Source organism: Bison bison, unplaced genomic scaffold (assembly GCF_000754665.1).
Source record: "Bison bison bison isolate TAMUID 2011002044 unplaced genomic scaffold, Bison_UMD1.0 scf7180017864331, whole genome shotgun sequence".
NCBI classification, from domain to species: Eukaryota; Metazoa; Chordata; class Mammalia; order Artiodactyla; family Bovidae; genus Bison; species Bison bison.
The window spans coordinates 8113920-8135948 of record NW_011494903.1 but is presented as its reverse complement, the minus strand read 5'-3'; the positions used below and the strand labels follow the sequence as shown (position 1 = coordinate 8135948).

General features: G+C 43.4%; 1 protein-coding gene across 3 annotated transcripts in view; it reads right to left on the bottom strand.

Moving 5' to 3' along the window:
- Nucleotides 1–22011, bottom strand: part of C1QTNF3 (C1q and tumor necrosis factor related protein 3) — a 32501-nt gene extending 10490 nt beyond the window's left edge. Inside the window, exons 1-4 of one of the 3 annotated variants that reach the window (XM_010853824.1) lie at nucleotides 21587–22011; nucleotides 12372–12483; nucleotides 9875–10029; nucleotides 4168–4297 (exon numbers count right to left, since the gene is read on the bottom strand). In XM_010853824.1, the coding sequence (XP_010852126.1) occupies nucleotides 4168–4297; nucleotides 9875–10029; nucleotides 12372–12483; nucleotides 21587–21889 (700 nt within the window). In that variant the 5' untranslated portion in view covers nucleotides 21890–22011. The remainder of the gene's footprint in view (nucleotides 1–4167; nucleotides 4298–9874; nucleotides 10030–12371; nucleotides 12484–21586) is intronic. The other 2 variants (XM_010853825.1, XM_010853826.1) reach the window with 2 other exon arrangements.
- Between the last annotated feature and the right edge of the window lie 18 nt (nucleotides 22012–22029).

The window sequence follows — 22029 nt, the reverse complement described above, 5'->3', positions numbered from 1 at the left end:
AAAGCCTGGCTTCGATTAGGATCAAGGACTGCTGTCCTTGCATGACTCTACCCCTTCCCCCATTATCCTCTATACACAACTTAAGGTATAAAAACTACTTTGGAAAATAAAGTGCGGACCTTGTTCACCGAAGCTTGGTCTCCCCATGTCGTTCTTTCTCTCACCTTCTGGCTGAATTCCCATCTGTAGCATGGAGACTCATCAAGCCTACTAATTTTGCCTGGGCTTCTAAGATCCGACCGGGGAGGCCTTAGTGTCTCCTCTCCTTCGGGAGAACGGGAGGATGCCTGCGGCCTACGTAGGTGACGCAAATTCCTTATCTTGGAATTTTATTAGCTTTCCACATAAACCAAGTTATTCAGCCTCTTTTCTCCACTGAATTTTCTCACTGAGCTATCCTTATTTAACCACTCTTTATATCTTTAATTCTATTGTATCCTGATCGCCAAAGCCGTCTCCCCTTCGAATTCCCTGGATCCACCGGGGCTGGACCCCGGCAGTTTTTGTTTGTTAGTCGCAAAGTCGTGTCCAACTCTTTTGAGACCTTGTGGATGGTAGCCTGCCAGGCTCTTCTGTCTATGGGATTTCCCAGGCAAGAATACTGGGTAGTTATTCCCTTCTCCAAGGAATCTTCCTGACCCAGGGATTGAACCTATGTCTCCTGCTTGGCAGGCGTTGGCAGGTGGATTCTTTAATGCTGAGCCACCAGGGAACAAACAAAGTAGACCTCAGAAATATTATTAAGGACAAATAGAAACATTATATGATGATAAAGGGTCAATTCACCAATAATCTAAATTGTTTTTTAACTCATGAATGGATAAATTAATATCGCCACTCAGTGAAATACATAATCAGAAAAAGGAACACACTGCTGATTAATACATAGACATGAATAAATATTAAATTAATTTTGTTAAGTGACTTATATTCTACTATTTAATACCAGAAGACTATATGACAATTCCATTTATATGATATTTTAGAGCTCTAGGGATGGAAAATCAATCAGTCATTGTCAGGGGTTGACTACAAAGAGATAGCACAAGGGAAATGGGGAGATGAAAGCTTGTTCTGTTTGAAACAATAGTGATGGAGACATACCTCTATGCACTTGTCAAAACTCGTAGAACTGTACATCACAAAGAATACATTTTGCTGCAGGAAGAATTTTAAAAGCTCAAGTAGAATATCAGAGAATCTCAAAATAAGATTACGACAAATGAATCTAACTGTATTATGAAATCAATGAAGTAACAGAACTAAATGGCATGAAGAAAAAAGATGATCGGTTTTAAGGACTTCCCAGGTGGCTCAGCTCTGCCTGCCAATGCAGCACTAGTGGGTTTCATTCCTAAGTCAGGAAGATCCCCTAGAGAAGGAAATGGCAACCCACTCCATTATTCTTGCCTGGGAAATCCCGTGGACAGATGAGCCAGGTGGGCTACAGTCTATGGGGTTGCAAAAAAGTTGGAGACAACTTAGCCACTAAACAACAACAGCAAGGGTTTTAAAGATGGCATTTTGAATAGATACCATAAAAAGAAAAAAAAATGTATACAAACATTGCACCTTAGTTGGTAAATTTATTTTTCATGGGACATGGGTGTGCAATTTTTTAACTACTGTATTTGTATACTGCTGCTGCTGCTGCTAAGTCACTTCAGTCATGTCCGACTCTGTGTGATCCCATAGACCGCGGTTCAACAAATAAGTAAATATATTACAGATTAAGAGGGTTGGGGTTCTCCTTGTCAAAAAAAAAAGCTGCAAAGAAACAAAGAGGATGCTAGGATGAACCCAGTGGTGCTGGATTTGAGTCAGAGGTATCAGAATTAACTCATGTTTCTTTCTGTTTTTTAACATACAAGATAGATAGATAGAAAAATAAATATAGTTATGTTTTATAGTTTATAGTATTTCCCAGCCCTGCCCATGGATAGGACCCAGAAGAAGTGACATCTTCAGAGCAATGAGTATGTTTAGCATGGGTCTTTGTTTCTAAATATTGCTGCTGCTGCTGCTAAGTCACTTCAGTCGTGTCCAACTCTATGTGACCCCGTAGACAGCAGCCCACCAGGCTCCCCTGTCCCTGGAATTCTCCAGGCAAGAACACTGGAGTGGGTTGCCATTTCCTTCTCCTTCTAAATACTGCTCCTCAACAAAAGGAACCACGGCTCCTTGGAAAAGTGAGTATTGCTAGAGCTGGGACAGAAGAAAATGGAATATGAGCTTGAAGCAGCTTGTGGCACAAGAAGTAAGAAAGTTGTTGGGGTCTGAATAATAGACTCCACATATGCTCATGTCTGGGCTTCCCAGGTGGCACGAGTGATAAAGAATCTGCCTGCCCATGCAGAAGGTAGATATAAGAGACCTGGCTTTGATCCCTGGGTTGGGAAGATCCCCTGGAGGAGGGCATGGCAACCTACTCCTGTATTCTTGCCTGGGAAATCCCCCGGGCAGAGGAGTTTGGTGGGGTATGGTTCATGGGGTTGCAAAGAGTGGGAAAAACTGAAGGGACTTAGCATGCAGGCATGCATACTCACGTCCTAAAATCCCCAGAATCTGTGACTGTTGCCTTATATGGCAAAAGGGATTTTGTGGGTATGATTAAATTTAAGGTTTTATGATGGGGAGCTTATCCTGGATTGTCGAGGTAGGCCCAAAGTAATCACACCATCTCTATGAAAGAGCCAAGGAGTTCAGAATCTGAGAAGACAAAGTGACGTGACAATGGAAGCAGAGCCTGAGATGTTGTGGGGCTGGTGACAGCCTCTGGAAGTTGGAAGAGGCAAGACACTAGAGCTTCCAGAGGAACCAGCTTTGGCCACACCTTGACTTTAGCCCAGTTGAACTCATTCTGAACTACCAATCTCCAGAACTATAAGAGGATAATTTTGTGTTGTTTTAAACGTAGTTTGTGGTAATTTGTTTCAGCAGCAATAGGAATTGAGTACAGAAGTACTCAAAAATTTTTTTTAACGTTTTAAAAAAATTATGTGAGCCTCCTTGGGGGTCCAGGCGAAGGGATGAACACAGCTATGACATGTTTAAATTGCAATGAACTCAGTTATAACATATTTAAATTGTGAGAATATAATCTAAAGGGTTTTTTCAAGTCGGAGATAACTGTGCCCTCTCACTGAACTCTCAGTTCAAATGAGAGTTAAGAATGTAAGTAAACATGGTCATCATTTTAAAAAATATTTTTGTCTTTTCAGATTCTAATTCATTTATTTTGAAATCCAACAGGGAAAAAAATTATATATATATTATAGATATATAGCATATATACACATATGTGTATATGTATTTACACACACATATACATATGTGTATGTATAAAAGTGAAAGTGTTAGTTTCTTAGTAATGTCCAACTGTTTGCGACCCCATGAACTATAGCCTGCCAAGCTACTCTATCCATGCAGTTCACCAGGCAAGAATACTGGCGTGAGTTGCCATGCTCTCCTCCAGGGGATCTTCCTGACCCAGGGATCAAACCCGCATCTCCTATGTCTCCTGCATTGGCAGGCAGGTTCTTTACCACTAGCGCCACCTGGGAAACCAGGAACTGAAGATTAACTGTACCTACAACAATCAAGATGATGTTGGTCAGATGACTAAAGATGACTGTCAGAGCTGACTGTGCTGTTTCTGCAGGTAACTTTCTCCTTCTGTATATAAAAGCTCTTGCCCCATTGGTTGCCTGGGGTGGGGGTGGGGATGGGCAGTTGCTGGCATCTGAAATAAAGCTAATTTTCCTTTCCACCCCTGGCCTGTTTATTGGTGGCAAGCAGCCAGACTCCCCCACCCACCACCCTTTCGGTAACAGGTTGACATTTCCTTCTCCAGAGGATCTTCCTGATCTAGGGATCAAACCTGAGTCTCCTGCATGGCAGGCAGATTCTTTATTGTCTAAGCCACATGTATGTGTATATATGTGTATATTTACATGTGTGTGTATGTATGTGTATACACATATATGTGTGTGTGTATATATATATGTGTATGTGTTTTATATATATATGTATGTTTTAACCAGAAATACAGAGAACTCATTCCCTTCCTCCCTCTCTTCCTCCCTCCCTTCCTTCCTTTCCTCCTTCCTTCCTTCCCCATTTTGGTTGCTAGATTGATTAATCCACTCATTTATTTTTACCTCTCACCTGATACTGGGGCCCCAAATCTCCCGGTCATGACATCAAAGAAGTTTCCAATGTTGGTTTCAACACTGCTGAAAATGATCCCACTGTTCTGATTGGTAAAGTGAGTTGCCAGGGAAGCCATGAACGCAATCTAAGGAAAGAGTTAGAGGTTAAGTAAAAGGCAATTTATCTTAGAGAAACAAGGTTTCAGAACAAGTATTATTTCAACAATATTTGTAACAGCAAGAGTGGGAATAATATGAACATTAATCTATGGAGAAAAATTGAATCATGGTGATTTTTAACATTTTAATGCTATGCAGCCACTGGAATGACAGTATATATCAATAGTTGTGAGCATGGGTTTCAGTGAACATTAGACTTTAAAAGGCTTTTTGAGATATTAAAATTCTATTAGCAAATAATACTGGAAAATTTTGACGAAATCTTCTATGTACAGTTATTAAATGCCCATTGGCATATACTAAAGGATCTGAAAAGTCCTTCAGCCAAATAACTTTTTAATTTTATTTACCTTGTGTTTTTTCCATAAAAGACACCTGTGACATTATGATTTATGATAAATATATATTTCATATTTGTCCCTCAGTTTTGACAGAGACCTCCTAAAATCCTCAGAATTTCCTAAGTGTTAAGGGCAATCAAGGTGTGTTTTGTTATGTTAATGAGGTAATTTTGGAAAAGCCCCTCAGGAGGGTCTGGTTGCCTGTAAAGCCAACTGAAAGTTTTGAACTCTCAGTGCCTCCTGATGAAAGTGAAAGAGGAGAGTGAAAAAGTTGGCTTAAAACTCAACAGTCAGAAAACTAAGATCAGGGCATCTGGTCCCATCACTTCATGGCAAATAAATGGGGAAACAGTGGAAACAGTGAGAGATTTTATTTTCTTGGGCTCCAAAATCACTGCAGATGCTGACTGCAGCCATGAAATTAAAGGACACTTGCTCCTTGGAAGAAAAGTTATGACAAACCTAGATAGCATATTAAAAAGCAGAGACATTACTTTGCCAACAAAGGTCCGTCTAGTCAAGGCTATGGTTTTTCCAATAGTCATGTATGGATGTGAGAGTTGGACTATAAAGAAAGCTGAGAGCTGAAGAATTAATACTTTTGAACTGTGGTGTTGGAGAAGACTCTTGAGAGTCCCTTGGACTGCAAGGAGATCCAACTAGTCCATCCTAAAGGAAATCAGTCCTGAATATTCATTGGAAAGACTGATGCTGAAGCTGAAACTCCAATACTTTGGCCACCTGATGTGAAGAACTGACTCATGGAAAAGACCCTGATGCCGGGAAAGATTGAAGACAGGAGGAGAAGGGGACGACAGAAGATGAGATGGTTGGATGGCATAACCACCTCAATGGACATGATTTTGAGTAAGCTCTGGGAGTTGGTGATGGACAGGGAAGCCTGGCGTGCTGCAGTCCTTGGGGTCGCAAAGAGTCGGACACGACTGAGTGACTGAACTGAACTGAGCTGTGCCTCCCATCCCCCATACCTCTCTGCTCCCAGCCCTTCCCTGACAGATCTCTGCAGAGAAGACCGGGCCTGGACAGAGAATCCAGTAGCTAGTGATTTAATCATTTATGCCTGAATAATGAAGCCTCCATTAAAACCCAAAAGACAAGTTTTAGAGAATTTTCAGGTTGGTGAACACATGGAGATTTGGGGAGAGTGCCTCTCAGCCCCCTTTCTCCACACCTTGCCTTATGCATCTCTTCTATCTGGCTGCTCTTCAGTTATATCCTTTTATAATAAATTGGTGAGAAAGTAAGTAAAATGTTTCTCTGAGTTCTTCTATGAGCCTCTTTAGTACATTAATCAAACCCAATGAGGGGCTCATCTGGAACCTTTGATCTATAGCCAGACAGAAGCACAGGTGACAGCCTGAACTTGGATTGGTGCCTAAAGTAGGGGAAGGTGGAGCAGTCTCAAAGGGCTGAGCTCTTAAGGGTCAGAATTGAGCTGAACTGTAAGACATCGGCTTCCCAGGTGGCACTAGTGGTAAAGCATCCACCTGCCAATGCAGGAGACGTGGGTTCAATCCCTAAGTCAGGAAGATCCCCTGGAGAAGGGAATGGCAACCCACTCCAGTATTCTTGCCTGGAGAACCCCATGGACAGAAGAGCCTGGTGGGCTACAGTCCATGGGGTCACAAAGAGTCACGACTGAGTGACAGCACACACACACACATAGGACATCTAGGTGGTGCTGGGGAAGTGCTCAGTGATGTGGGAATAACCCACACATGGAAATGGTGCCACCACTAGAGAGTCACATTTGAAAGTCAACGCCAATCCCCTGTCCAAAGGAGTCATTGAAACTGAGTGTGAATTAAATCAATAATTTCTTTTTAAAAAATAAAATTATTATTTCTTGGCTGTGCTGGTTCTTCGTTGCTGCATGTTCTTTTCTCTAGAGCCAAGGATTGGGGTTCACTCTCTAGTGTGGTGCGTGGGCTTCACATTGCACTGTCTTCTCTTGTTGCAGAGTACGGGCTCTCAGGCGCACAGGCTTCAGAAGTCAAAAAAGGGGGCTTGGTAGTTGCAGCGTGGGCTCTACAATGCTGGCTCAGTAGTTGTGGAACACAGGCTTAGTTACTCCATCACATGTAGGATCTTCCCAGGCCAGGGATCGAACCTTCGTCTCCTGCATTGGCAGGCAGATTTTTTTATCACTTAGCCACCAGAGAAACCCCTAGATCAGTAAGTTCTTTCATTTGGGGGGTTATCTTCTTGAATGAATGGAAGTTTTAAGTGAGAAGAGTGAGAGAAGAAAGAGCAAATAACGTGAAGTTCTGGAAGACTTGGGGCAGAGTGGGAAGGCAAGCCTGGGAGAATCAACACAGAAAGGATTTGGGCAGTCAGAAGGACCACATGAGGGCACTGGATGCAGAAAGATGAAGAAGGGGTGACGTCAGACGAAAGATTTAGGAATGGGGATCAAGGGCCAGAAGTTACCCTCCTTTACAATCTGCCTAAGACCAATCTTCTATCCTGTTTAAGGCTTCCTTCAAAATGTGTGACTGTAGTTCTCCCAAATGATCATATTATGGTTTTAGGGTCAAGAAGCTGACAGAGCAAAGGTAACAGTTGCCAAGGTGTTCTCCCTTAAACTGGCTACTACAGGGCCCCTTAACTAGAATATAACCATTCACACATTTGGGTTAATTTCTAGCCCTGAGAATGTTTATCATCCATCTTATTAGGTACCTATAACCTGGACAGGGAAGCCTGGTGTGCAGCAGTCCATGGGGTCACAAAGAGTCAGATACAACCGAGCAACTGAATAACACTAACAATAACCTGGGCAGCCGTATCTGTCTCCTTTTCTTTCTAAATTTATACTGGCACCCAGACCCCAGGTTATTAAAATTATTAAACAGCATTCATTAAAAAGTTACAAAAACACAAACACTGGTTGAATAACACACAGGACCTCTTAGTTCACCCTTTAAAAAAAACCTGAGACCCAGAAAAATGATGGAATTTATCCAAGGGTAATCAACTACCACATGTGCTCAAATAAAGGGCAGTTTTCCCCCCACTGATCTTTCAGATAGTTACTGTACTTTCTAGTTCTTTAAAAGTTTCTCATGTTATAGTATTGTCCATGAAAACATTAATAATCTATGAAAGAAACTGGAAAGTTTTATTAGAGCCAACCTGAGGATTCTAACCCAGGAGACAGTCTTTCAGAAAGCCGTGAGGACTGTTGTGAAGAGGTAAGGGGGTCATGGCAGAGACCAGCGTGTACGTGGTTTTGGTGAAGGAGTGCATGCTGTCATACTCGCATCTCAGTAGAAGGTGACTGCTATTCTCGAGGACCAGACGTCTTAGTCACTGGTTTCAGTGCTTTTTTCTAAGTGTGGGAAGACCAGGAAACTGGGTCCATGAGATTCTCTCCTGAAAAGATTTAACTGTCTGATGGCCAATTCTGCCAGTTTTCCCAGAGCACAAAGTACTTCATCCTGATCTTCACCTTGAATTCCTTTCAGGGTATACTGTAGATCGGCGACTGCAGTGGCTAACAACTTGGTTCTTATAGAACTGGCTGGTGGGAAACACTCTTTATTTTACAATCCTTTCCCTTTTGCCCTTAATTTCAACCACGGTCTGGGAGGCATTTTGTGACCAACTGTCCCATTGCCCTAGGGATGCTCATTCCAAGGCCAAGCCAAGATTTCCTTGATAAGACACTCCATGTACTGTTTACTGGATGAGGCCCACTTAACAGTAGCCAACAGCCTCTGGACCACCTGCCTTACTAGTCTGTAATGGTCCAAGAAATGGTTCCTCCTTGTTGCTTCTTTCCGTATCTATTACAATCATTGATCTTACAGAACTGTTTATTTGGTCAATTGTTTCAAGTTCCCTGCTGCTGCTGCTGCTGCTAAGTCGCTTCAGTCGTGTCCAACTCTGTGTGACCCCAGAGACGGCAGCCCACCAGGCTCCCCCGTCCCTAGTCATCACTATTTTTATCAGAGACTCAGTCACTTGCTGGTAATGCAAGAAACAATAATCTTGTAAAATAGGCAGAATACAAGTAATATCGCTAGTAACATTAATAAGGTTGTAAGTAAGTAGTGTTATCTTCTAAGGAGTTACATGTCTGCTGTCAAAAGAAGAGAAATTGAGCTTTATGGTCGAGTAGGTATTTCTGCCACTGGCGTGGTCTGGTTAATGTATAATGCAGATGTACAGTGCACACTAGAGGGGAGAGAGGAGGCCCAAATGGGCAGAGAAAATATTATGTATAAATTTTCCTTGACTTGCTTTAAAATATAAGTTTTATTTCATCAGTATATTCTCTCAATTACTTAATTTTAATCACAAGTTATTATTTCAGGAAGACATTTCAGCCAGAAACAAGCAATATAAAATGCTAGATTTCAGTGTTGATAGGTGTTTCTTGGAGGAGTCCATTTTAAAAATATTAACCAAATAAATAAATAAATAAGCAACTCAGACTTAGTAATTTTCTTGGTGTGACCTAATCTCACATTTGCGAGTTTTAGGTGTTACTGACAACGAGAATTTCGGAAGATCACTTAAAAGAGAAATAACAGATAAATGGGTAGTTGGGCTTGAGATTAAAATGTCCAATGATAGCCTCATAAATGAATTTTAAAAACTTTAAGTTGAAGTGAATATGGTCTGGTCTGGAAATATGTAGGTGAAGGGCTCAGAATGTCTTTAGTGATAAAGAAGATACTGATGAGAAAATTTAAGTAAAAGTTAATGGCACAATGGCAGTTAATGGCTGATTTGATAGACAGCAGTATTTGTGCATTAATATCTATCCGTGTGACCTAAACATGCAAATGTAACAAAATTGATAAATAAATGGGATGGTCAAGTATCTAATAATATTTCATGCATCTAAAAGTTTATATATTCAAGTTGCCAAAAACCTTTTTATTGCACATATGTTTTCATTTGGAAAGTGGAAATTAGCTGATGTTCAGGGTTACTCTGTATTTGGTCTAAAGAGGGTGCTGAATTTCACCCTTCGTACATTTCTCTTCTCCCTAAGAATGATTTCAAAGCACTTTGACAGCATTGGTCTTAGGCAAATATCCTGTGGTGAGAAAACTGAGATGAACACACTGAGACAGGGTTTGTTTACTCAACACTGAGGATGAAAAAACACTCAAGCCTTCTGACTCCTGGACCCTAAGGGTCACCTGGAGACGTGCCAAGATGGTTTACCTGCAGTTCTGGTGGAATCCCCGGGTAGCCCTTCTCTCCTTTGGGGCCATGCTGCCCACGCTCCCCTCGTGGTCCCAGGTCGCCTTTGTCTCCTTTCTCACCTTTGGCCCCTTCGTGGCCAGTGGCTCCGTTATTGCCATTGTTCCCATGGTTTCCTTAAACAACCAGACATCATCATGAGAAAGCCTAGTCACTCATACTCACTGTCTATTTCTATAGAAACATAGTTCCTTTCTTCAATAATACAGATTCAATGGCATAAGGGGACCATTTGAAACAAGCCTAAACACAGCCATGAGGTCATCATGGAATAGGATCTCTCTTAAATGGAACAATGAAAACAGACTTAGATACTCTTAAGTCTCCAGATTCTAAAGCCTATTTTTCCTATAAAGCAAGACTTGGAAGAATAGTTGCATAGAAGACTGATTATCAAAGGATCCTTTATAATAGCAAAGATTAGAAACCACCTAAATGTCCATCAATACTGAAAGGGTAAAATTTTAAAATGGTAGGGAATTCACTGGTGGTCTAGTGCTTAAAACTCTGTGTTTTCACCGTAGGGGGCATGAGTTCTATCCCTGGCCAGGGAACTATAATCCTGCAAGCTGCATGGCACAGCCAAAATAATAATAATAATAAAGGATTTGTAAACAGAATTGTTTAAAAATGGTATATATATATATATATATATCCCAGTAAATAATGTTATATAGTCACAAAAAAAATAATGATGAAGAAAAATATTAAATAACATATGTTTTAGATAAAAGAGGCTACGAATCAACAGGGTTCCCATGATACTACGTGTAGGTATGTATATTACATATACATATATATATGTATATATATATACATGCTTTATCCAAAGGGGGAAAAACTATAACAAATTACATAAAAATATTTTACAGTGATTCATTTTGCCTGGGACATCCCATGGACAGAAGAGCCTGGCAGGCTACAGTCCATGGGGTCGCAAAGAGTTGGACGGGACTTAGCAACCAAACAATAGCAATCTTTTTTCTAAGTGGATGGAACACAAGTGATTTTTGTATTATCCTATATAACTTTCTGCATTTTTAAAAATTTCTACAATAATATGTACCACTTTTATAACTGAAGGAAAAGTAAATCATTGATGAAAATTATAACAATAATCTTGAAAGCAAGACTTGGATAATGATTTCAACTCTTTACTCAGAGGGAATTTCTACACCTCTTCCTTTATTTTTACACTTGTTGAATTCCAGGCCCTTCTGCCATTTATTTTGTGTGCCACCTTTGGTCAGGTTTCATAACAAGCTTGCAATTCTTCCATACTGATGAACTTTGACTGTATTTGCAGGTTAACGTGCTGATGACAAAACTGTTTCTGATGGGAAACATGAGGTCAAAGCCAGTCCATCCTCTGGCCTCAGAAGAGTGTAGACCTAAGAAGATTTTAGGAGGGTCTGAATGTTCCCTACCCCTAATCACTGCACCTGCTGCCTGCTGCCCATGATGGTCAGTGACATAGGTTCCAAGCTACTAATCATAAAGTCTAACAGAGCACTTGCTCGTTCTATATTTGGTTTTGTTTGAGAAGCCTCTCAAAGGTATTAAGAAAAATTAAGTCTCATTGCTTTTTAACTACTAACATCAATGGGAGTAAGAGAAGAGTAAGAGGACTTTTGCCAAACCTTGAGAAAAGGTTGCACTCCCAGGAATTGACCTGGAGACTACAGAGTCACATAGGCCCTCAGATTTGGAGGTCGTGGACCTGGCAGCCCTCTCCTTGCCTGACCCAGGAGGCTAGCGAGTTCCCCATATGATCCATGCCTGGGGCCCCACTCAGTAGAGTAGATTTGGCTGAGCGGTGGCTCTAGAGGGTCCCAGTGGAGCTCGACAGCACACCCCGTGCTGCCATATGGTGCTCTAGCCCAAAAATGTTCCCATGAGTCCAAGAGAAGTACAAGGGTCAACTGAGAGATAGCTGAGCATGGAGCGCCTAGAGGCTAGAGGAAGACAAACTCAGCTAGACCTAGAATCAAACAGAAGGATGTGTCATTCAGTGAAAAGGACTGTGAAGATGACTATAACCCAGATCAGCAATCTCTCCTCCCCACTCTCACTTCCCAAATCCCCAGAAGGCTAGATCTAGAGTGCCCTATGGAGCACACAGTGGCAGTAACACTGAAACAAAAGTATGAACCTGTTAAGCTCCAGTGATTCCACATTCCACGCTGGTGAAGGGCCTCCTGGCATGTAGGCTGAGGTCCCAGTATGCCTAATGCCTGTGGGATTCTGTGCATGGTATGGATAATAAATACTATATCTTATATACTTCTACCTCATGGACTCAGTAAACTCAGTTGCCTACCCCACTCTCTTTTGGATTTTCCATGCGCAAGCTCTGGATCATACACAAGTGATCCCAGATCACTGAGGTTCACCCCTGGCTCCTGATTTGGTATGGTCTGCAAGTAGACTGGAGATAACGCATCTCTCTCATCCTTACCTGGAATGCCAGGGGGACCGGGAGGTCCAGGGGGTCCTTGGTAGCCTCGGAAGCTGTAGTCTCCATGGCAACACTTGCTGCAGTCTGGGGGCAGTCCTCCGGTTTGTGGAGACTTAAAAAAAAAAGACACAAAAAGAAACTTCAAAGAAAGGCACATGTGAGTACTTAGAACTTTTTAATTTCCTCTGGCTTTGGTGCCTAGGTAAGTTTAATTCCAAACAACCCACAACAACATCAGAAAAGAAGGTGTGGGGTGGGTATGTCAATGGCAAAGGAGTCAGGGAATAGCTCAGGTGAGGTGATGATCAGAAGGCAAAGGAAACAACAGAGTGGGTAGAAGAACAGGCTCCTTGGAAAGTGGGAGTGGGAGTGGAGGATGGGGGCAGTGTTTCAAGAAAGTATGTTCCAGAAGCTATGGGAAAAGAGAAATCTCCTTCAGAAGTAGACTTGGAAACATTCCTTTTCTTTTCCAACTGTCTATAGTCTCAGACATAGCTAAACTGAGTAGATGACCCACAAATGATAAAATTACCAGCATCAAATACAGTAATTAAGACTATGTATATTCATGATACTACTATGTTAAAAGTTCTTAGAAATTTTAAATTGCAACTCTAGTTTTTCCAACAGTCACAGCACACAAAAATTGCCTTAGAAAATTAAGATTCATGACTCCAAAAAGTTATTATTAATTATTTACAACTTGAAGCAATTTCACTTTTTTAAACTTCTGCCTTTAACATGCAGATCTGTTTCATATTCCACTTGAAAATTTAAGTGATTATTGCATTGTTTGAATCAGGATTGAATGTCCATTGAGTCAGTGATGCCATTCAACCATCTCATCCCCTGTCATCCCCTTCACTTCCTGTCTTCAATCTTTCCCACCATTAGGGTCTTTTACATGAGTCAGTTATTCGCATCAAGCAGCCAAAGTATTGGAGCTTCAGCATTAGTCCTTCCAATGAATAGTCAGGGTTGACTTCCTTTAGGACTGACTGGTTGGATCTCCTTGCAGTCCAAGGGACTCTCAAGGGTCTTCTCCAATACCATAGTTCAAAAGAATCAATTCTTTGGTGCTCAGCTTTCTTTATGGTCCACCTCTCACATCCATACATGACTACTGGAAAAACCACAGCTTTGACTAGATGGACCTTTGGTGGCAAAGTAACGTCTCTGCTCTTTAATATGCTGTCTAGGTTTGTCATAGCTTTTCTTTTCTTTTTTTTTTTTTGCACTTTATTATTTTTATTTTTTGAAATTAAATCTTCCTAAAGCAGTACTGTTTACAAGTTGGCCAGAAGGGCCTGGAGCACATGTGTGTCCATGTGCGTGTGTGTGTGCACTGCCCCAGGCGTGCCCTGTGACTCCTGGGGAGGGAGGTGTTGAGCTCTGCATCTGGACTGAGGAGCCTGAGGAGAGCAGGTGGGGCTCCTGTCCTGGAGCTTGTCTTCCTCCTCACGTGTGGTCTGCTGCATGGGCATCGTCCTTTTCCCTTTTATAACGCTTTCCTTCCAGCGTTTACATTTTTAAACTCTGGATCCTCAAACCCACTGGCTGAAGGTGCTGAAGCTCCAATGGGAGCCGGGTTGCTTGTGAGCAGCGGGCGGAGGCTGGGATCTGGGGTCCACGTCCTCCATGGCAGGAGGAGTGAGGCAGGCCGGGCGCAGTGCTCAGTGGTGACCCAGGCGGCTTTGCCTTTGAGCGGGGATTTCTCTGTGCTAAGCCCTTGCTGGTTCTGGTTGGTGGGTCTCCGGCAGTCTTAATGTGCTATTGAATGTCATGACTTCTGATCACTTGGCGAAAGCCACTCAAGGTTTCTTGAGGAAAACACCAGAATTAAAGAATGCTGATTTATGTTCTCTGTGGTAAATGGTAGCAGTCTGGGCCCGCAAAAGCCCGGTTGGTCCCAGGGTGCCTCCGGGACATCAGCACCGCCGCCTGTGTCTGGTGTCAGATGCGGCACTGGTGTGTCCTGCGGGGCCCTCCCAATGCACGGGGCACACGCTCACGGGAGACCGCGAGGCTGAAGTGTGACCCACGGCCAGAGCGCGTGCTGACGCCGCCTGCCCACGGCAGGCTGACACCTCCTCGCCCACTGAGTCTGGAGGGGCTGGGTCCTTTGCCAGCTCCAAAGGGACAGACAGCAGCTCGCTATTTTCCTGGGCCTCCTGTTTCTCCTGATGTCTTAGTTGTCCATTTCCTCAGAGTAAAAGTGCTTCTTTGTGCCTCCTTGACGGAGGTTGGCATGTTCTGGATTCCACCCCTCACCCCTCCTCAGTGCTGAGGTGAGACGTGGCCCCTTTCCTGCCCGAGGCCCCTGTGCTCTCCCCTCACCTGCGTCTGTGCCTGTCGTCAGGGGAGGCGCAGAGCTCGGCTCTGGGAAGAGCATGCTCTGCTGGAAGCAGTGTCGGGAGAACGCACTGGAGGTGAAGTGCAGTGAGGACTGAAGACTCCGTCCACATGGTACCTCCTGCCCTCAGCTCAGGAGGGCTCCCTTCAGACCACCAGCCTTGTCTGACAGCAGCCCGAGACCCACTGGGCGCAGCTGGTGAACTTTTCGAGAATGAAAGTGGCTCCAGGGCTGTGACCCCAGAGGCAGCTCAGCCATGGGCGCTGGGTCCTCAGGAGCCCATGTGCACAGCAAGCCCGCCTCCAGACTTCCAGCGACTGAGCATCTTCTGTTTTCTGTAACCATCACTTAATTCAAGTAATGGTGCATGTCCCCCTCTGTCCACAAGGATCTTGACCTAAGAGGCACCAGCTGCTCGGACAGGCCGAGTCAGGCGGCTGGGACACACTCGGGGTCGGGACATCCACACGAGAGACAGCCGGGGGGAGAAGAGCCACACCACTTACCTTGCTTCGTGACCGACAGTATCTGTCACTTTGTCTAGAAAGTGAAGTGAAGTCAAGTCGCTCAGTCGTGTCTGACTCTTTGCGACCCCATGGACTGTAGCCTACCAGGCTCCTCCCTCCATGGGATTCTCCAGGCAAGAATACTGGAGTGGATTGCCATTTCCTTCTCCATGTCATAGCTTTTCTTCCAAGGAGCAAGCATCTTTTAATTTCATGGCTGCAGTCACCATCTGCAGTAATTTTGGAACTCAAAATGATAAGTCTGTCACTGTTTCCATTGTTTCCCCATTTCTATTTGCCTTGAAGTGATGGGACCAGATGCCATGATCTTCGTTTTCTGAATGTTGAGTTTTAAGCCAGCTTTTCACTGCCCTCTTTCACTTTCATCAAGAGGCTCTTTAGTTCTTCTTCGCTTTCTGCCATAAGGGTGGTGTAATCTGCATATCTGAGGTTATTGATATTTCTCCCTGCAATCTTGATTCTAGTTTGTGCTTCATTCAGCCTAGCATTTCATATGATGTACTCTGCATATAAGTTAAATAATCGGGGTGACAATACACAGCCTTGACGTACTCCTTTCCTGATTTGGAACCAGTCTGTTGTTCCATGTCCAGTTCTGTTTCTTCATGACCTGCGCACAGATTTCTCAGAAGGCAGCTAAGGTGGTCTGGTATTCCCATCTCTTTCAGAATTTTCCACAGTTTGTTGTGATAAACACAGTTAAAGGCTTTGGTGTAGTCAATGAAACAAAAGTAGATGTTTTTCTGGAACTCTCCTGCTTTTTCTATGATCCAACAGATGTTGGCAATTTGATCTCTGGTTCCTCTGCCTTTTCTAAATCCAGCTTGAACATGTGAAAGTTCTCGGTTCACGTACTGTTGAAGCCTTGCTTAATGAATATTAAATGTATTCAGATATGACTCTGAGTTCAACACTTACGTATCAATGATAAATGTCTAAAATTTGGGCTTACTGTCAAGGAGGTAGAGATTTTGCAGAAGTTGAACCGCAAAAGAGTTAGAGTCATTCATAAAACTTTGAGTCTCTTCTAAATGGGCAACTTTTAATTATAGATAGCATACAAAAAACTTGTGGAAACTTTCCTTGACACCAATTAAAAATCAAAGTTTTTTTGAAAATAGCATGTTGTTGCTAAGGGATTCATTTTTTAAAAGGAAGGGATGGGGTGAGAGAGGAAGGAAGGAAGAGAGAGAAATGAAGAAAAGGAGGGAGGAAGAAGTCATTTAAAATTCAAGTTTTCTCTGCCATTAGAAATCCAAGCAGAACAATGTATCAGCGCTTCACGTTGTTGCACCTCTAGACATTCACAGCGCAGCAAATTCTAGTCAATACTCTGTAATAGCCTGTATGAGAAAAGAATCTAAAAAAGAATGGATAGAACATCCCTTGTGGTCCAGTGGTTAAGAATCTGCCTGCCAATGCAAGAGACCGGTTTGATCCCTGGTCAGGGAAGATTCCATGTGCTGTGGGTCAACAGAGCCTGTGCGCCACAACCACTGAGCCCACGTGCCCTAGAGCTGATGCTCTGCAACAAGAGAAACCACCACAGTGAGAAGCCCAAACACCACAACTAGGGAGGAGTCCCCGCTCACAGCAACTAGCCAAAGCCCATGCATGGCAATGAAGACCCAGTGGAGCCAGAATAAAATGAATAAATAAATAACTTTTTAAGAAAGAGTGTATGTGTGCTAAGTTGCTTCAGTTATGGCCTACTCTTTGCAACCCTATGAGCCTTCCAGGCTCCTCTGTCCATTGGATTCTCCAGGCAAGAATACTGGAGTGGGTTGCCATTTCGTCCTCCAGGGGACCTTCCCAACCCAGGGATTGAACCAGAGCCTCATATGTCTCTTGTATTAGTAGGCAGGTTCTTTCCCATTATCACCACCTGGAAAACCCCATGTATATGTATAACTGATTCACTTTGCTGTACACCTGAAAGTAACACAACATTGCAAATCAACTATACTCTGATAAAAATTATTTTTAAAAACTAAATTTGCACAAACAAAACATAAAACAAGCTAGAATTTTTTCCCTGACTCTTATTTCTTTTTTATTTAAACAGGTTCCCACCTAGTTATAATATTAAGAAACAAATGCCTCATCTGTAGTCCAGCAAAAGCTGCAACAGCTGAGAGCCCAGACTCAAGGTTTCAGGAGCTAGGATTTGGGCTAATCTCCTGGTCTAGTCTTCAGTCCCTCAGACCCAACCCTGGACAGGTATGGGAGTCTACGAAAACCTTCTACGAAGCCGGTAGAGGAAAAGAAAATTAGCCAAAGCAATTGGTTGGAGACAAGGGATTTCAGACACTTGGGAAGTCAGACACTGCAGACTGCCCCACCTTCTAATCCAAAGATGAAATCTGAGGAGTAAGTATTCTGTAATTTCCTGGTATAATTTTGCTAATATGAAATACAGATTTTTAAGCTCCAAGAAATTCTAAGCTCTGCCAATAATGAATTTAAGGGAAGGAGATGGGTGGGGATGAGGGAAAATCCTGAAGTGGAACCATTTATTTAAAAATAGAATTTAAAAACTGAGACAACCAAGAATGTCAGAAAGAGAACTGGACTGGAACCAGAACTCCCATTACAGGTCTGTGTGACTTTCATGAAGTCATTTTCTCCCAGACATCATTTTTCTTGTCCACTAAATTAGAGGACAGGGTAAAAATGGTCATGAAATTTCCTTCCAGCTCTATAACACAAACAATGATACTGAAGTCTTTCCCAAAGCCTCAGATGGTGACTTAGAAAGCTTTTGTTTTGAAGGCTAGTGTCTGGGCACAGGAAATCAGCTCCAGGAGATGAGGTGCACACCCAAGCACTTGGAGAGCACGGTTGTTGTTTAGCCGCTAAGTTGAGTTTGACTCTTTTACGACTCCGTGGACTGTAGCCTGCCAGGCTCCTCTGTCTGTGGGATTTCCCAGGCAAGAATACTGGAGTGGGTTGCCATTTCTCAAGGGGATCTTCCCGACCCAGGGATTGAATCCGTGTCTCCTGCATCCCCTGCATTGCTAGGCAGATTCTTTACTACTGAGCCATCAGGGAAGTTGAGAGCACAGAGCTACCACCAAAACAGGGAGAGATTTCTGATCACTATGTGGGCCCCCTCCTAAGAACCCTCTTGGAACATTTCACAACACGGTCCTCCCTCTGGCCTGGTCTTTGAAAAATCAATCATATGGAACAATGTCTGTGAGCCTTGGAACAAATTAGACAGGATGTGTTAGTTGAGAAGTTTTCTCCCAGGCAAGGGAGATTCACATTCTAGGTAGTTCTGCAGGTCACCTTGCTATTGACTCTTCCCAAAATTAGGTCAAATTTGAGCACGAAGATCATGCAAATGTGTGGTATGAGAGGAAGAAAGTCCCTAAGACGGGTTTCATCTATTCTGAGGATGGAGGCCTAGGGGCAGCTATCGAGAATGAAGCTCTACTATTGGGAAATGACTTCAGGAAAAAGGGTCCACGGCTCCTTCTGTGGAAAGGGAAAAGCGAAGATAAAGAAAGTGAAGGGAAGTGGAGGAGGGAGAGACAGGCGCCTAGGAAGAGCAGGGAAGGTTGATAAAGGTGGAAATGGTGAAGAGCTGCAGAGAAGAAAATGCCAGGAAAAGGGAGAGCAGGTCTCCCTGGGAGAGTGGTCCCCCACCTCTACACATCTTTGCACAAACCCTTTGGCCAGGATCCTCTTTTTAGAACACAACCCTGACTTCACTGCCCTGCTATGCACGAACAAAACTTCTGCTTGCAAAATAAGGTCTAAGCTTTTTAACCGATCAACAGAATCCATCAAACGGCACTAAAATCATGAGTGTCTTCCTCCCACAGCCCAGGCACTCCACTGACACCCACTCCTCCAGGCTCTCTCAAGGCTCTTCCTGTCACACAAATTTATTTTATCTTTTCTGTGAATAGCCATCCTTTTTGTCTCATCCTTTGAGATTCAACTCAACAGCCACCACCATTCTGACCCTTTCCTCCCAACAGTCTTTTGTGTGTGAACTTTATCACATGGCATTGAATTATCTGTTAATTTATCCCCACGAGAGCCCTTCAGAACTGTTCAGCAATAGAAGCTTGAGTGTATCTATCCCCATCCTAAAATGTGACTCACAGAGAAGCACAGGAAAAGATTGGTGAAGGAAAAAAAAAAAAAGATTAGTAAAGGAGTGAATGAGGATTAAGAGAAGAGGTGGGAAGTTGGGGGAGTGAGGAAAGAAGGAAGCACACAGAAAAATCCTAAATTCAACACAGGGCTCCATATCCATGGGCAGAGAATTGTACTAAAACTTCTAGAGTATCAGTGGCTAAATCTCCACAGTGACTCCTGTTGGGGGCTGATTTGGAAATACTGTAGGAATCCAAGGGAGTTTAAAAGCACCCCCCTTCAAAAGAAAAAAAAAAGGAAACCTCAAAAAGGCTTCTTACCCACCTCATCTGATTTTAATATGCTAGATGCCTAGGGCCGCTAGCAGGCAGCATGGAACAGAAATTTGAATTTCAGTGGCCTGCTGGATGCCAAGAAATAATGACCCATGACAGCCCTCATCTGCCTTCTGCTGCCTCTGGGGGCTCACACAGCCATGGCCAAGAAGGATCCAGCAGAGAGCCCATTTACTGAAGTGGAAAGTCCAGATCAAGGCTCAGACAAAAGCACAGATATCTTCACCACTGATAAACACAAATCAGTATTAATCACTCTTCAGCCAAAAGACTATCAGATGAAAGGATAATCTCTAAAAGTGGCCTTCAAAAAACAGGACTGGGGACTTCCCTGGTGGTCCGGTGGTTAGGGCTTCTCACTTCCACTGCAGGGGACACAGATTCGTCCCTGGTTGGGGAACTAAGATCTCACTTGCCACACAGCATGGCCAAAATAAATAAATAAACAAACAGGATTGTGTATAGAGTTTATCTTTTCTCCCGCAGCTCCACCAGTTCAACCAGGCCCCACAGAACGGTTTGAACAACTATATCTGTGGTCAAGTCAGAAGTCCAGGTTTGTCTCAGATCCACAACTGCTTCTGCCTGTGATCTTGGTGTGATCTTCTACCGGTCTCAACCCACACGTCAGTCTGTGGTTGGCAAGGCTGAGATTTCAGCTGCATGGACGTTTTCAGGGCCTATCCAATGCATGTGTGTGTGCATGCTCAATTGCTTTGCATGCTCAGTCACTTCAGTCGTGTCCCACTCTGTGACCCCATGGACTGTAGCCCACCAGACTCCTCTGTTCATGGGATTCTCCTGGCTAGAAAACAGGAGTGGGCTGCCATTCCCTTCTCCAGGGGATCTTCCCAACCCAGGAATCGAACTGGGGTCTCACACATTTCAGGCAGGTTCTTTACCAGCTGAGCTACCAGAAGCAGTTAATTCTTATAGTAAAATTTATCTGTTCAAAAATCATATAATTCAGAGTAACTCTCCTTGCCCCCTCATCTGATTTCATCATGCTGATTCCTGGAAGGCAAATCAAAATCTTCTTCTTCCTTATGTTGTATACCTGAGACTAATATCATGTTATATATACCTCAATTAAATTTTTTAAATAAAAAATAATAGACAGTTAAAAACCTGTGTCTTCTTGTTCTTAATGTTTTCAATGAAATTGAGTTTCATCCATTTGCTATTCACTACACTAAAACATGAACTCACTCCCACACCACCCTCAAAGAGTTAAAGATGCCTCCTTAGATGCTGAGCTTATACTCAGCATTTTACACAAATCCTCTGATTAGTAGGCCCTGGGTCATACAATAGCATGAGGTCTGCATTTTAAATACAGATATATGTTTTTGTTTTAACTCTTTGGTCCTTTTTAAAACAAAGTGAAAATAGAGTGCTATTAAATCAAATAATCAAGCCTGGCATGAAATATCACAGTAAACTCGCAAATCAAATGAAAAACTCAAAGGGCAGCTTCTCTCTGCCAGGAAGAATTAAGAAAGTCCAATTTATGATCTGTAAATGATTATCTCCAGCAACCCGTCTATCGGCAAAGGTCAGCTCTCCTCCTCCTTTCCACACCAACAGAGCAAGAAAGAAACAAAACCACAGCAGAGCAGGGCTGATGCTCCACTCCCCTTTCTGATGGGGCGTCTGTGGCTTCTCTTTATCTCAGTACATCAGTGCTACCTCTGCTGAGTGTCTAACGCACACTGCCAGCGCCCCTAGCATCCCACAGCAAGCCAGAGAGACAGACCCGCGAGCAGTTCAGCCAGCTTCTGGAAAGCACTGTTCCCGGGAATCACAGCTGAAAAAAAATAAAATAAAAGAGCAAAGACAACAAAACTCATGAAGCTTTGACAGTAACCCTTAAAAGAGAATTCCGAGTACCTGGCCCCAGAATGGGGTGATCTGGGCTAGGTCATCTACCTCGGGGGGCGGTAGCTCATCCGGCCTCAGGGATTTTAGGTCTGTAGAAGTGTTATTATCCACAGTCCCAGTTCTAGGATGGCTCCGCTCTCTCACTTTCTCCCTTCTGGAGCCGCTACGGCCAGTCTGCTGATGGCTTTGCACTATTCGCGCCACCACTTTATTAGCTCTTCCGCTCACCTCCATGTATTCATCTTGACACAGGCAAAAAGGGAGGAAAAGCAAAGCCAGAAGGTGCCAATAGACGAGCTGCCTCCCCAGCATGGTTCTCAACAGAGCCACAGAGCTTCCTGGGGAAGACGGCTGGGGCTCTGGCTGCCGTGGTCTCCTCGGGCAAGCGCCAGGGGCTGGAGATCAGAGCTGCCTCCGGCCGGGCGGTTTTTATAGTTCAGTGTGTAATAAAT